Source organism: Ixodes scapularis, unplaced genomic scaffold (genome assembly GCF_016920785.2).
Source record: "Ixodes scapularis isolate PalLabHiFi unplaced genomic scaffold, ASM1692078v2 PGA_scaffold5__190_contigs__length_132052651, whole genome shotgun sequence".
Lineage (NCBI taxonomy): Eukaryota > Metazoa > Arthropoda > Arachnida > Ixodida > Ixodidae > Ixodes > Ixodes scapularis.
The window spans coordinates 58,772,645-58,789,398 of NW_024609880.1; the positions used below are offsets into that span (position 1 = coordinate 58,772,645).

Below are 16,754 nucleotides of genomic sequence, written 5' to 3' on the forward strand. Positions count from 1 at the left end.
TTAGGACTCCCCTTGGGAGCGGCCTGCCGTATGCCTCACTACTTTACACCGCAGCGCCAGCCGTGGAGCTGCGGGGTAGATTAGAGCACACTCCCAGAAAATGTGTAGACATCCTCAGACATTGAGAAGCCTGGATGAGCTCCTGACATGTTATCTCTGCGTTGGTTAGGCAGGATCGGTGGTCGAGTATGTTGGGATATCGCTGCTTGCACGTGGTGCAAAATCTCGTGCTGCAGAACCCAGGGATCTTGGGTTCAATCCCCACCCCTGCCATTTTGTTATGGATGATCATCATACCAGCATGCATTCGTGTAATCACTGCTGCTTAATGCACGTTAAAGCCCCAGGCAGTCATACTGCACTGGCTAAATTGCTCATCTTCGGCGGAGACTCGTCACCTTGTTTCAATAACCGAACAACGTCAGATGGTCTGAATATCCACAGACACAAATTTTTTTAGGGCTTTGCAATCGTTTATGCACAGACAGGAAGGAGGTGGTACCTTGAACATGGAGCTCGCATATGTAGCTTTTGTGCTGCACTGGCTAAGTTTATCATCAGCAGCATGAACTAGTGCGGCATCCCATGTCAGACAGACTTTGTGCTGTTTAAACAAAACATGTAATGTCCACTCTGCTTTGTTCTGCTTTTTGCTTTGGGTCTAGGCTCACCAGTGAAGATTCATAGGGACAAAGAAATGTGTTCAGCCAGCATGGATCCTGAACGAAGACGTCTGGGTATTCTGGAGAAAGCATCCCGACAAACAAAAGAGGTTATGTGTTTAAGTGGGCATGGTCATGAAGCCATCGCTCCTGACGTTGAAAGCGTGGCGCTATCCTCACAAGGCTGTGCCAAGGACGCTTGTTTGGAACTTGGTGGTGCAAGCATGTGCATGGATTCAGCACACTTGTGCAGCCTACCCGAAGGAGACGCTTGTTCCAGCGACTTGCCTCAGCGTTATTCTTTGACCGACGGACCCCAAACAACGTTAAGTGCTGCGGCCGAGGTTCACGACAATTCCCAACAAACACGAGGATTTGTGGCTTTCTCTCACACTAGCAGTGCCAACGAGCCATGTTCTAGTGAACAGGACCTTGGTAGAGAGCTGCAAAGCTGGGCAATTCTCAATGGGATAAAGAGGAACGCATTGAGTGATCTCCTAAAGCTTTTGAGGCGACATCCCTGTCATTCCTTTCTTCCTAGTGATGCGCGCACACTGTTGAACACGCCCCGGGGCCCATGTCTGGAATGTCCAATTACGCCCCTTTCTCCTGGACACTACTGCCACTTCGGTCTTAAAGCAGGACTGCTGTATGCAATCAGTGCCCTCCATGAGCTGCCAAGAGATTTGGTGCTCTCATTCAACATTGACGGCTTGCCGTTATCAAAAAGCTCCAACCTCCAACTCTGGCCAGTGCAGTGCCTAATCGTGAATTTTGGTGACCAAGTACCGTTTCTCGTCGGTGCCTTTGCTGAACCAAGCAAGCCGGCATCTGCAAATGACTTTCTCTTGCCATTTGTAATGGAGCTTAAGAACCTGCCGGAAAACGGTCTCATCGTTAACGGCTGTAGTGTTTGTGTTTCTCTGAAGGCAATCATATGTGATGCGCCAGCACGTTCATTTATTTTGTGTACCAAGGGGCACTCTGGCTACAGTGGTTGTCCAAAGTGCACATGTGAAGGTTCATATAAAGATGGGAAGATAGGTTTTCTGGACACAAGCTGTGAAATGCGTACTGATGCCAGCTTTCGACAACAAGACCCTGACCACCACAAGGGTACTTCTGTTCTTGTTCAGCTCCCAATCAACACGGTGAAGGACATTCCATTAGACTATATGCATCTGGTGCTCCTTGGTGTTGTCAGGAAACTAGTGCTGCTTTGGATGTCTGGGCCGCTGACTGCTCGTGTTGGCCCTCTTGAACGCAGGCTGATGAATGATGCCAGTGCAAGTTTAAAAGAGCACATTCCCCGAGAGTTTTCTTGACCACCGCGGCTTCTGACCGAAGTTGAACGCTGGAAGGCGGTTGAGTTGCGGCTCTTTTTGTCTTACACAGGCCCATTGATATTACAGCCAGTGTTGAAGCCCGAACTCTATGAAAACTTTTTAACTTTGCATGCTGGGCTCTTCATTTTGGCAAACAGCGAGTTGTGCTGTCTGCATGCTGAATATGCTGGAGCATTGCTTAAACACTTTGTGGCTACTTTTACGAGGATCTATGGGGAACATCAAGTGTCATACAATGTCCATTGTCTAATTCATCTGGCCGAAGATGTCAAGGTTCATGGAGCCATTGACAGATTCAGCGCATTCCCATTTGAAAACAACATGCGACATGTGAAGAAAGAGCTCCGAAAGCATGAGAGGCCACTCCAACAACTTCGAAACCGAATACTGGAACGACAGCAGCTGCCATCTGTCATTAAGGAAAAGTCGCCAACTATTGTGCTGAGTAACCCCCAGAACTTCTGGCCCTTGCCGTCTCTTTGCACAGGACCTGAATTCAGTGTGGCCAAATGCAAAGACTTCATTGTTAGTGCAAAAACTGGTGATAACTGCATTATGGTTGATGGACACATCATTGTTGTTCAGGCCTTTGCCTATATGAAAGACTCAAATGAAGCATGTGTTGTTGGACAGGAATTTCTTTGCAAAGAAGACTTCTATGTTATTCCATTTGAATCCTCACGCATTGGAATATTTGTTGTCTCCGGGCTGTCTCGAACAAAAGCATGGCCTTTGAAGAGCCCCAAGAAGATGCTCATGCTGCCCTATTCCAGCAAGTTTGTGGTAATTCCAGAAATTCATACTAACTGAATTCTTGGTGCTTTCAATTTTCATCGTACTACTGAAGTGCCAGTGAAATAAATTACTTCCTGTGGTTGATAACTCAAGGTTGTTTTTTTCTGTTATTTACACATAATTTAATCTGTTTTTTGTGAAAAGACTGATAAAGAGCTTTCACATATATTTTTTTTTTCAGATGGCATATGCTATTGTAGATTTTGTTGGTCGGAAAGAAATAGTAGTTGTGCCATGCTCTTGGATTAGTGGAAGCACTTGCATGTGGCCAAAAGTTCCGCTTGATAAACTAAAGACAATGGTGAAGAAAAACAGCCCCTGTTCATCCTCATTGCCCTGGCAGAGGTATGAGGTTCAGGTCAAAGGACTTTTTAGTAAGTGGATTCATGCTTTAGCAGTAAAGACATAACTTTTTTAGACGAGCGCGCTGCTTACGAATGCTGGGTGTGGGCACGCACATATGCAGTAGCTTTTTGGGAGTTAAGAAGTGTGTGCACAGTACCTGGGGAAGCACCACTTCAGAGGAGTGACGTTGGAGGCAGGTATTGGTGTGTAAGGGGGCAACTCTATGATATATATATATATATCTGATAATACTACACTAGAAAACGTTTTAATCACTCCCCAAGGCGAGCACATAAAAGTTGGAATTGATAACCCTCTTTCTCAGAATCATTGGTGGTCAACCATGAAGAAGACATGTCACTGTATTGACACACAGCAGTCCATAAATGTATTATGACATCTATAATTTGTTTAACACTGCTGAAACTATTTTGTATGGTGGTAAAGTGAGAAATGCTCATCGTTGTGTTGCTGCAACTTCATTCTACATTTGATGAGTCACTTTAGGCATGGAATAGCATGTTTTGCCAATGTTTCTAGCAGTCGTTTGAAGTACAGACACTGTTTGATTTCTTTTTTTGCGTGTGCAGCTTTGTACGATGAAGCTAGAAGGAAGCTGGACAAGAGTCAATACACGTCCGACTTGGCAAGCGAAGATGAGCCACCTCAGAAACGGAGGAGGACACCAGCTACAAGGTGTGACCCTACTGATGATACATGCAGCAGCTTGTGGTCAGAAGACAGTGCGGGCACTTTGCCTCCTGAAGTTCCAACGGACCTTCCTCAGGGTAAGACTGCATAATAACAGTGTCGATTTTTCCAATTTGAAGCCATGCTGTCTAGAAAACGGTAGTTATATCTATGCTGTTGTAGTGCTATAGACCTTAGAACTTCACTTCAGGAGACACTTGATGGAAACAACCTCACTTCAGGAGACAAGTGAGAGTAACAACATTCTTTTGTGCTACGTATCTTCAGGTTTCATGGTGTTTTGTTGGTATGTACAGTGTTTTCAATGTGGCTCAACAGGAAAAGGATAAACGATTGTGTATTTCCAGTAGTGCAAGCGCATCAACATGCGCTCACTTCCAAGTTTGTTCTTAATACCCCTTGTCCAGTGAAAAACCTTGACAGCCTGGGGTGTATTGCCACAGCTCTATCACAGTTCAATTCTAATTCCAGGGCACCTGCCTGAAGCTATGTCATGGCACTCAAAGCTTCCCACATTGGTTTTGATTATGTAATGTATCAGAGTGTCTAGCACCCGGAATTCCCAGGGAAATTTTAATTATCAACATACCTAAGAATGAAAATCAGGGAATAGTCAGGAATATTATCAAAAAGCAAGCCCAGTCAAGGAAAATGAGCCGCAAACGCCATCAAGTGCCCTGAGCAAAGACTTAAACTCGGGGGCAGAAAAATAGGCAATAAATTCTTAGAGCGGAGCGCTGGCTCTGCTAACTCGATGTAGGGTGTGCTACCCGATCCAAAGGAAAAAGTCGACAAATCTAGTCCAGGCCTTGAATTGGATTGGATTTAGGGCGCGAAAGTAGGCTAGATCCAGTTAGAACTACTAGATATAGTAACGAATGGAAAAGCCGCAGAGCCTAATCCAAGCATTAAGCCGAAAGTGTACACCTAGCGGCCAAGCTGACATTTGGTTATTGACGTGTGATTGAGCGCACTGTTCCCGGTAGTGGCCTCTTCACTGACGATGTCGGCAGCAAGAAAGTGGTCGTTTATTCCGAACTGGACGAACCCGAATGTTTCGGAATATGCAAGTTGGATTAAGCCCGTGCAAAATGATACTCAATGCTGAGTGCTCCATGCCTTGTGCTTTAATGATATATATTTAAGTGCTTCTACAGTGGTCAGAGAATTTCACCTAGCATTGACAGGGAAAACCTGGAACAGTCAGAATTTCAAAATAAAAATTTGCTATACCTGTTTTCACCTCAACAACCACAGGAAAAAAAGTCAGGCTTCTTGCGGAGCATTACTGATTTCCCCCTTTATGTAGAGAATTAAGGGTAACTGCAAAGAAAAAAAAGTGTATTTTTAAACACCCTAAACAGGATAAACATGTCAGAACAAGTTTTCCGCCAAAAACAAAAACGTTTACAGCAATATTTATTGCGCCAGACTGATTCTAGTTTGCGGCTGTTTCGTCCGTTTTAAACTGCGTGCCACAAAGTTGGTATTCTACGTCACGGAGTGACGTATAGCAGCCACTCTGCGCGCGTCAAAAGAACGGGAGTTTCAAATGTGGAGAAATTGTGTTGACTAAATTACGTCCTGTGGCGTAAATATTGATACAAAAAAATAGTTTTTTCGTGTAAGATTTGTTTTGTGACATGTTTGTCCCAATTAGGCTGCTTATAAAAATCTTTTTTTTTTCTTTGTAGTTACCCTTTAAGATATGAGTAGGTGATTTGTAGATTAGTTTTATGCTATCTTATCAAGACATACACATTCCAAACGCCCAACGCATCGCATTTTCCTCCGACAACCAAATCTAGTAAGAACTACTTCGTGCTGCGTATGAACAATGCGCAAAACTTGTTTCTTTCTTGAGATGAAAATGGGTATAGACACCCGGTGTTTAATAGGCATGGAGCCTTTTCAACAACAGGGCTTTTTCCTGACGGCATGCAGCTCTTTTCGGGAAGGTAACCGATGAAGATAGATATTTATATTTGTAATTATAATTTTCTGATAATTTGTAGCCATTTAACGTGTCAGCCTTTCATGTGTTTATATCAAACGGTTTGAACAAAATACAGATCGTGCAACACCAAACTTTTTGGTTTTGATCACTGTTGTACTGATGTGCAGCCTGTGTTGCCTCTGATGGATGTCGTGTGGAGTCCCCAGTTTTGAGCCAGCATGGAAGAGGTGAGTAGAGAGTAGGTTATGCTATAAATTATTTATAGCATGTTATGCTATAAATTAAATAGCATACATTTTCTTGAGAATTTTTAAATGACAGTGCTTAATACAGTAGAACCTCGTTGATATGTTTCTGGTTTTTAAATCTTCCCTGCTGCCATGCTCACAAATGCCGGTCCCATTGAACTTTCATAGCGAGATGTTTATTAATTGCTTGTTTGAGTGTGAATAACTTGATATATAGATTAATAACGTCTAAAAAAACAAACAAAGAAATGAAATATTTTTTTTTTTTGCTGCGCAGCGTCATAAAGACTAAGTAAGTTGCTCACAAGGTTCGAAGATAACTGTCAGAGTCGCGAGTGAGGCAACGAAACTTTTTGATGCATGCAAACCCTAATAACACAGGACAAGCCTTGGCTAACCCGTCGCCACATGGAACACCTCAAGGCGGGGTGCAGGCATACTCTGGTAACACTGTTAGCCTTTTCTCGTCAGTCGGAATGCTTGCATATTTTAAGTGCTGTTTCTGATGTAAGCCGAAGCTTTGTCTTGATCACACCTGTTGTAATATTCCAGGACAGACTCCATGCCCTGGGCCCACTGCCTTGCCAGAGCGTGGTGAGTTATGATATTTCTTATTTTATCCAGCATTCTGTTTCCTGGCTCAAGTAGTAGGCTTGTCATGCTAAATGTGCAAGTTTGTCATGCTAAATATGCAAGTTTTTTTTTAATGTGTGCTGTCAACATGTCTTAACATCATGTTTAGAAATGAGGAAGTGGACCATAACATTTCTATGTGCTCTATATGTCCCCTTTGTTTGTCTAATGTACATGGAGGTATGAATGCTGTACATGCAGGCATTTTGAGTGTTTATAACCTCTTTCAATGAGGTTATTGATAGAGGCTATGGAGGACGCACGACATGTGCTATGGTGTGCACAGCTATATCGTCACTCTTTTTGCTCCGCCGGTAGTTTCAGGCAAAACCCACCTCAAACTCAAAGAGATTAGCCGGCATAGTATTTAAAAAAAAAAACAAAAAAAACATGGTTGGGTTGCTGAGAAAGGGGAAGAGCGCATGTGGATTCCGCCATTTTTACCAATAAACTTCTCCAACTTACTGTGACGTCCCCCAACATCCTCTATCGTCGCGGGAAGCAGCAGCCAAATGGGCGAATTAAGATCTTTTTTTTAATGAAGCTTGCGCGACCAGCATGACAGACCGCCCTCCTCATCCCATAACGCTTCATACAAGAACGCTTTACCCAGATGTTACACCAGCAACATTATGGTTGGCACTGTCCACTTTGCTTGGGGTAAAATGCTCATGTTGGGAAATGCCTGTGCCTGTCTTCGTATGACTCCTCCACACTGACCTCTCGTTTGCAGGTTGGAACACTTTCTAATTTTATTAGGAATTCCAGAAATGTACTTGCAAAAAAGTAGCATGCCATAGCTACAGGTTACTAGAAATTGTACCTATAATACAGTTAGTTACCAAGAAATAAAAGTGTCTACATTTGTACTTCAGATAAACAAATACTACCTACCGTAAAATACCAAGCATCCGCCTATTCTGCACCAAGCGGCCATTCCTAAATGTTCTGGCACCTGAAAAAATATGCGAAGTACAAATATAGATCAAATTTGTGATCTAACAAGTGCCCATCCCCCACTTTCTTGCAGTTATCTCAGAATTTTGAATGAGGGCCGCTTGATCGTTACTTAATGGCAGTTACCAATGCACAGCTACTTGTACCTAGGTACTTCACAACCTTGCTAATAAGTAATTTTGATTTATTCTTCAGAATTTCGGGGCCAAGTGTTAAGGCTACTCAATGTTATAGGACTGAGCTTTCAGCAAGTTGCCAGCACGCTTGACGCTCTCACCGCCTCCAGCGAGCCTACTGCTGCACCCAATCCGGTTGTACCGCAACCGTTCGACACAGCCGATGGTCTCTCCAACTTCGAGCCAGATCTCAGCGCATCTGACGAAGCTCTTCTGGTGCGTCCATGTTTACATAACATAGACTTGGGCTGATAGCTGTGGGACCTTAGGTGTTGTGCATGTCACCTGTGTGTGTAGAATACAAAACATAGCTAGCAGTTCTTCAGCATGTTCCTTCCCAAGTGTTGAGGTGCAACCAAATTATTTCAAGAAATATCAGTTTTGTGAAGACTCTGAGGTTTACTAAATTGGCAGGAACTAACAAAAATAAAGAGTGTCTTAAAGTTCGCACACCAGACTCCAAAGCTTCTGGTTGCAGCTTGCTATGTGAAAAGGTTGAGGAGAAGGAATGGTAGATGCAGCTTATTTCTGTCTTGTATTTTTAAAATAGACCCTTTAGAGAATCGCTCTCATAGGTTGTAAAGCAACTCACATAGGCTGTGCTCTGCTGAAATGCTACACCCAATTTGTGTGGCATCTTTGAAATGTTCAGGTCAAGGAACTAATTCAACTTGGTGGACGAAACCCCAACACCGCAACCAAGCGGATGCTCGCCTACCTGCTGACTGATAAACTAGCAGCCGAGTACTCTTGGGAGGGAAAGAAGGGAAAGAAGAAGTTCTGCAAGCTTCGTATTTGTCAACTCATGTGTGGTTAGTGTCACTTTTTTAATTCTTTGAAGTTCATTACTAAAATTTATGTCACAATTGTTTAAGGTTTCTGTTTGCAGGTGAAAAATTATCTTACTCTTACCCTGGGAGAGAGAAATATGATCAAAAGAAACATAATGAGTGCCAGAGTGGATAAGGTAACAATTTTGGGCAAACATTTTAATCCGCTAAATTTGAGAAAACAGACCTAAAAATACACCCCTGAAAGAGAAATGTACATTATGTTTACTTCTGAACATGTTCATTTCATTACTGTACTATTATTTCCCAGCTTAAAGGGATGTTGAAACGGAAATTGAAATATCACTATCAAGTTCAAAAGTAGGATAAATGTGATCATTACTACCCGGATGTGACAATCACACATTTTTATTTTTAGTGGATGGCAATATTTTTCATTCTCAACGGCCCTCTCTAGCAAGCGCATGAAGAGCAGCCACGGAGAGCGCAATGCGTCTTGGGGGTCTTCGACACACCCGTGACATCATCCCATACAGCATGAGCAAGGCTACAGAGGCTGGCGTAATTATCAGCTTTACCACTCGGTGGCGCCAGTGCATCACAACTAGTCCTTTTGAGACATCTGAGGGCGATACCAGCCGCATGCCACAGCACTGACTACAATGGTGGACTGCCCGCCCACACTGCCGCGGCTGCACAGTCGGACTGAAACACTTCATCGCCCTGGGGCTCTTTTCGTAATCCTCATCACGAAAGTGGTCAGAGCACAAACGATCATTTCTTGTCGGAATCCACATGAAAAACGACAGATGTGCCAGACACATCCGTTGCTCGGAAATTAATGCGTTTTCAGCTCGCGATGTAGCATGCAGTTATTATAGTCCTCTGCCACACAATCGCGCAGCATCTGGGCATTAAAACCCGCAGAAGTTCTTCACTTCTGAACCTTCCAACAAAGTAAATGCCACACCGAAGCGCACTACCGATAGGCCATTGGGTCAACCGGGGCGATCAACCAAACGGGGTCATCGTGGCCAGCTCTACATTGGCTTTCTCGACCAAAACTTCGCGTTCAGGCCTTGGCGACTTCCACGGGTATACCCATACCTCTACAGAGGGGCACTACCCATATGTCATAAGCAATGCCCTAATACAGTGTTCATAGTCATGACATACAACACTGTTTTTGAAACATCAACCATGTGCCCTTCGATAATCGTTTAGTTCATTTCATCATTTGTTTTCTTGTCCTTTTCAACAGAACATTTGTCTTTGCGAGCAGATGTCATTGCCTATACGACATTAAACAATAAAATAGGTGCAAAAATTTTGTTTCCATACACTTTTAAACACCAGATGAAGGAATATATTGTTCTCTTTCCTATCTCATACTGCCCTTGAAGGGTACAGTGGTTTCAGCGAGGCTGTACTTATATTTGCTTTTATACTGTTTTTCTTCCAGCTGCAGTAAACAAGAGGTTTACACAATCAACAAAGGATGATGTTGAAGTCACAACAAAGTCATGGCTCAGACATGCCCCAGAACGAGAATATGGAAAAGTCACCCAGCGTTGAACTTGTGCATTTTATAGGTATTGGTTCTACTTGTTTTAGCTAAGTCTTCTAGCTCTGCGAATGTTTATATTTATTTATCTTTTTATCTTTTATTTGTGCTGATGAAGGCCCATAGCAAAGACCAGGTACATTCATTGTGTATGCAATAAAAGTTCAAGAGAAATTCCACTTGTCTTAGCTTACTTGCAGACATACTGTCACAATTTAGCTTACTAAAGCAAATACTGAACCTACTTTTGGTCTAGTTTTCTGAGCCCATGCTTGGTGTAGTATTATTGTCAGGTTATCTGTCTGCACTATTTATGCAAAACTCACATAAACATGCTCTGATGATATCATGGACTAGTTTGTTTCCACATTACGTTCACTCCGGTGCTACGCTTCACGGATAGGTGTGCATGCAAACCCAGCTGAAGCGAAGCAGTGGTGTGAATTTAATGCAGAAATAAACTAGTGCATGATATGATCGAACCATGTTTATGTGAATTTCACATATATAGTACAGATAGATAACTCGACAATAGTACTACACCAAGCATGAGCGCAAAAAGAGCAAACAATAATTATATTAATATTTGACATATGGCATGTAATAATACTATTCTAAAGAAAATGCAATATTATTGCACAGGAGGGTCATTCGGTGGGTGTTCCGCCAAATGTCCGTACATCCGTCTTAGGAAGTCCCATGGATGAGCCGTGCCACGTTCAGAGTTCTTGCATCGGATGATCCGATGGACATCCGGTGAATGTCATCCGGAGGTAAATGGACATCCGGTGGACTTCTAAATGTCCGAAGTTGAACGAACGTGGGATGTCCTAGGGACACAAATTGCCTTCTGGGAAGTAATGAGCATTTCTGCTGTCTGCGTGCGAGGGGAGCACGTTTTTACATGCCACTTCGGTATAAATAGTCTCGCGAGCTAAACGAAAAGCGCCGAATAAACAGAGACAAGGAAGTAAAGAAGAGGAAGTGCACTTTCAAATGAAGGTTTATTGAAACAAATATACACTACTAGTACAATATTTATTTCCATTCGTGTAGAAAATAAAACTGTATATTTCCGATGCATTGACGGGGCACTAGCGAATTTGCTTTTGTCTTGCTTACTCATACAGAATGCATCGTAAAACTCTAAAGCGTTTTGAGCTGTGTATTTCCAGAGAATTGTTGTTTGTACTAACTTTGGGTCACATAGGCATCTATCCAAGTGAACTGTTAGATTGCCCGGTTAGGGCTGGTTTTCTGTAACAAAGTAATTTGATAGCCTAGTTGATTAAACACAGTAAACAAAATTAGCGCAATGGACGAACACAGGAAGAAGGAGTAGACAGGGCAGAGCGCTGTTTACAGGTGACGTTTTTTGAGACGACATAGGAGGGCAAAGATAAAGTCAAGACTAAAATCATGTAAAAGGAGCAGAAAGAGCACCTCAGTCGCAAGTAGCGTCTGTCCTGCCTACTCCTTCTTCCTGTGTTCGTCCATTGCACAAATTTTGTGTACTACTGTTTCCTTGACCATGCATGTTATCTTGTTATCAATGGCCGGTGAAATTTTTAGGCGGAATGCCGCATTGATATAGAGCGAGGTCGATGGCGCGAAACCGGGAAGTGAAGAGCTATCGCTGTAAAAAACACGCGACTACTCGCTCGAGAGCCTTGTATTGCAGTAATTTCAATCCTAGCTTGAAGAAAATATGCCTGCCGGCAAGCCAAGTCTGGTGAGCACTATAAAAAAAAGGCACTGTTAATGACTCCAGTTATGCGACAGCAAGTTGTTTCGCGAGCGCGGGCGATCTTATGATGCGAAGGGCAAAAAAAACTACAAAAAAGACAAACTTCATCGCGTGCTTCCTGCACTTGAAAGGACCAACCGGTGTTTGTTACCTTTTTGTGCCTGCTCTTCTGCCGGATCATCCTATCCAACGCAGGGAGCAGGCCATGACGTAGCGTTTTTTTTCTTTCGATTTTTCTTTGGCCTTTTGGCTCACAACATCGGGCACGCTCGGTCCTAAGTTGAAACAAAGTATAGCGTGAATCTATCAGCAGTGCCCTGTCAGCAGTGCAATGTCCACCATGCGGGCCCTGTTCGTTCAAATTGCGATTGAAGGCGGTGGAGTGCAAAGTCACGTGTTAGTTTTATAATTCGTGGGCTTCTTTCGAAGGGCGGAAAAACAAACCGTGTTAGAGGTGTCTTATTAAAAACTACTGAATTTAATGTTTATAAAGACTGAGCGTACCTTTATTATTGGAACTTTCGCTCTATATGGAGTATGCTTAAAAGTTCAGTAAATGACCCTAATTACTTACTTCATTGCGCAAAATACAAAAGAATGCCTGACTTGCCCCAAACAATCAACACAGTTATTCGTTCGGTTTCGTCTTCTTAAATTGCAACAAAATATGTTTAAGACTTGGATCCAACACACCATGATCTCGAGATACTCAGTGGTCGTTCTATATATTCCTGAACGGCATGAGCAAAGTTTCGGGCTCTTTCCGAGAAGCAGCGAATGGCACGATCATAACTTCCCGGAAAGAAGAAATCCCCCCTTATTTTTCCTGCCGCATACTCTTGTACAGGCATCCGCGACATAAACCGCCATTCCACGCCATATGCTCCTGGCGTGGAATCGGTTCCCCTAAAGAAATTGGGGCGTGTGGTCGCGGAAGCTGCGCACTATCACAACATCTAGGAATCTTGGCTGACTGCACTTAGCGCTTAGACGCTTATAGCGCAACAGCTGTAGCCACTAAGCCACCGGTAAAGTTCGTTTGCTAGATAACGCGGAGAGGCCTGCGCTCGAGCGTCCGCATTTTTATAGGTGGAGGAAGGAATCTTTCCAGGGTGGCAGCTTACGTGGTAAAAAAAGTTAATTGTGACTGGGGAGCCGTAGCCGCTTGCAAGCTTGGAACATACGTGGATGCCTTGAGGGTTTAGCAGCGGCGCTCCTGAATACTCGTTAGCTCGATGGGATCAGCGCAAAAGTAAGCAATGTAAGTGCTTCAAAACTATGTTAGGTATAGAAGGTGGTTGTTTCCGCATGCTGAATGCGTGGTAAGCTCTAGCTCTTGACGGGTGGTATAAAAGTTGTCGAGCATTAAATAATATGCTCTTGAATTTCTTGGAAAATTGTGGTTTGGTACACGTAGAAGAACACGTCGAAAACTACAGAATACAGAGAAAAAATAAAACACATGAAGGACGAACACAGACACACACAGTCTATGTGTCTGTGTTCGTCCTTTATGTGTTTTATTATTTCTGTGTGTCCTATTGTGGTTTGGCTTGTCTCGCTAAATTGAGGAAAGTTTTTTGGTTTTACTTTTTTATAAATTTGGATTCCTGACTGTTTTACGAAACAGTTTTTTTTTTAATAAATTTGTGCCACTCACGGAATATATGCGCATGTTATTTAAAACTGAAAAGGTTCATCGCAAAGCGGGACGGACAACGAAGACTTCCATCACGATTAACTTTTCGGCACTCACGATTAACGTTTTACCAGGTAAGATGCCACTGTGCAGCTTTATGCAAGTCCTTGTTGTCCGTTACCCTTTCTATGTATCTTCCTCATGTTTAATTACTGTTGCCAATACGCTCGTCTTGTACTTAAGCCTTCTTTATTCGCGTGTTTCAAAGATGATAAAAACAACGTAGCTGGTGGGTCACCTAACAATAAAAACGTTTATAACAACACTGAATGTCATTAAAAACAATTAAACCAACCAATGTAAAGCTCAACCATTGCCACACGATCGCATTATCAAACGGACTATTATTTAACGCATGGATCTAAACCTCTCTAAAAAAACGTGAGATAAATTTTAAAAAACGATGCAGAACCCCGTTTTTCTAGAAGCACAGATTTGAACTTTCCCTTTAAAAACAATGTACGCTTATAGACTTTTTTCGAAAGTCAGTCTAGCCACCCGTGTAGGGCCGAGCCCGGCGCTCGTATGGCAGCACTGCACAGCTTTACACACCAGAAAAAGCGAACGCCTTCCAAGGCATATAACAGAAAGCGGAAAAGAGATTGGTGATTTTACGTACCTTCGACTCACAAAATCGAGGGTGCTTGATTTTGCCGTTTATGCTCTCATATCACCGCCATTAGAGTAACAATATTGGAGCTTTTTCGGGACTGCAACAAGGTGTCTTTGATTTTCGTAAAGGGTCTATTAAAATCAAGTAAGAGTGCTTTTAGGAGACGCTTTGTGGGTTAAACTTACTATTTTCTTTTTACAAAATGAACTAATTCACGAAGTTGTGAATTTGAAAATTATGTGGCAGGAATATAATTTAGTTGCCAATCACCCTGTACTGCTTTTGTTTTTGTTGATATATTGGATTAATTATAATAATTGTTAAGCCAGCATAATGCATCGATCAGACACCTTGCTTAGAGCCGCCACTTCCTGACTGGACGCTGCACAATAGAGTGGCTGTTGTCTTCACTGCAAATACATCTGGCGCCTCAGTATATTTTTTAACGTTTTTTCATCCTTCGTATATTGTAGAGGCTGCACTAGCTACAACGAATCAAAATGATCAGTTTGCCAGGTTATTGATTTATACATAATAAACGTTGAAGCGTTAATCACAAGGTAATTTTTTACTGTAGCCTGTAATTTATGTTAATCAGTATATTTGGGAGATTATTTATATTAATGAACAACGCGCTCAAAGAGAAATATTGTAGTTAAGCCTACCTTTCCCATATTAAACTCCAGTTGTGTGGTCAGCGCTTGCCCTGTCTACATCTCCCATTGGTCCCTGACCTTGGCGCTTCAATGTTTATAAGCAGTATTGAATTGAATAACTATAGTGTTACACAGTGTGCACTAACAGAAAAGAAGAAAGTTGTTTTATAATTCATTTCATATTTGCTGTTGCTAGTGCGGTTTTGTCAGATAACTGTAACCGGCAGTAAAATTAGAACAAACAAGCTCAATTGTGCATATCCATTAAATGTGCAACTTCATAAATTACAAGAATGTTTACTTCCAGTTCGGCACTTTTTGTACCTTTTGTTTACTTTCTTAAAACGTATATCGACCACTTGTTTAACAGCTCAACTTCTGATACCAGTATTTATGCGGGAGCTTCAATATGAGTATACTCTTTTTGTTCGCAAGTTTGGTGTTTTTAAGCACACCAACCGGTCCACCAATTTCAGCATATTTTTCTTACACTTATTTCAAAACAAAGTACAAGACTTAAGTTTCAAATTATTTACTGTATACGACCTGTAGTGTAGCCTTATTTAAGATATACACTCTAAAAAAAAGAGTATCCTCATACACCCTTTTGTCCCATATAATAGACCCCAAAACTTTATTTCGACGTACAGCGCCCTAAAATTGAACAGGCGGTTCGAAATTTTACGAGGGGCTTGATAACGGTGCGGTATAACTTATTAAATTGCTAAAGTACGTATCAAAGACTAAAGAAAGAAAACATAGAGCGTTTTCAGTAGGGCCACGAAAACTCCGATAATCTTTTTTGTGGTCAATAATACGTACATTAGCTATCTTAATAAGTTGTACCACACGGCTATCAAGCCCCTCGTAAAGTTGGGGGCCGCCTGTTCGATTATAGCGCGCTGTACGTCGAATTGAAGTTTTGGGGTATATTATATGGGACATAGGGTGTAATATGACACTCTTTTTTTCTGAGAGTGTACATTATTCAAGTATTTGTGAATATAGTTCGCCTCTTAACGAGATAATACTAATGAGAACATTTCCGTTCCCACAATATTTTAATAGTTAATGATGAAACGCGCTATGTGAACAATTTGGATTCGCTGAACTCCTTAGACAATGCTGAGCGTGTAATGCAGAAAAAGAGGCAGTTGCGCCACTGGTGTCGTAAGCGCGGCATTTCCACAGCAGGGCACGCCGTGTGGAAAATAACACTTCCCAGTCACGCCGTGTGGAAAATAACACTTCCCAGTCACCTCACAGACGCGCTACTTGAAATGACAGTAGCTTTTAAATGAGATCGCATTTATCTGGGCAACCCCATGAGGAAATTTCTTATTTGTAATGCGCCATGCATACGCACGCGCGGGAGAAAACGATCGAACTCACAACCCCAAGATTTTGAGCCAGACTCTCAACGATTGTCCCAAAGGGGAGTCTTGTCAAGGTTATTAGGTGCTCATTTCATTTTCTTGTAGCTCACGTGCGCAGACCGTAAGACAAGGCGCTTACGGAGTGCTCCACAGTCTTCACAAAGCAACGCAAAAAGAAGCAGCGAATTGAAAAGGAGATAGACGAACAGAACCAGCGACTACCTTTATTCAATGTAAATTTACGAACCTTCGATGCTAAGTCACACACTGTGTATCATTTTGCCTCACGGAGGAATTCGAAGTATAACCTGTAAAAGTCGGAACACGGACTAAGTAACATTTTATTGGGTGACATAATGAAAACAAATATTTTGTTCTGTTTTCCTTTGCACTAAAGTAGGGAGCAAAGTGACTATTTCGTGTGCCCTGTGCAATGAGGGACGCTTCAAAACGTCAACCATATTTAAAGTAATGATCC

General features: G+C 42.3%; 1 protein-coding gene across 1 annotated transcript; it reads left to right on the plus strand.

Annotated features, from left to right (window-relative positions):
* The first annotated feature begins 7,310 nt into the window (after positions 1-7,310).
* Positions 7,311-10,196, plus strand: LOC115313823. The gene is made up of 4 exons (XM_040211798.1): positions 7,311-7,332; positions 7,850-8,046; positions 8,483-8,642; positions 10,084-10,196. The coding sequence occupies exons 1-4, from the start codon at positions 7,311-7,313 to the stop codon at positions 10,194-10,196; spliced, it is 492 nt and encodes a 163-aa protein (XP_040067732.1).
* The last annotated feature ends 6,558 nt before the right edge of the window (positions 10,197-16,754 follow it).

Excerpts from the sequence above, each read along its gene's own strand:
- LOC115313823 (XM_040211798.1), top strand. The coding sequence starts at position 7,311 with ATGTTACACCAGCAACATTATG. Across the intron at positions 8,047-8,482 it reads CATCTGACGAAGCTCTTCTG|GTCAAGGAACTAATTCAACT; the intron begins GTGCGTCCATGT and ends TGAAATGTTCAG. Across the intron at positions 8,643-10,083 it reads TATTTGTCAACTCATGTGTG|CTGCAGTAAACAAGAGGTTT; the intron begins GTTAGTGTCACT and ends TTTTTCTTCCAG.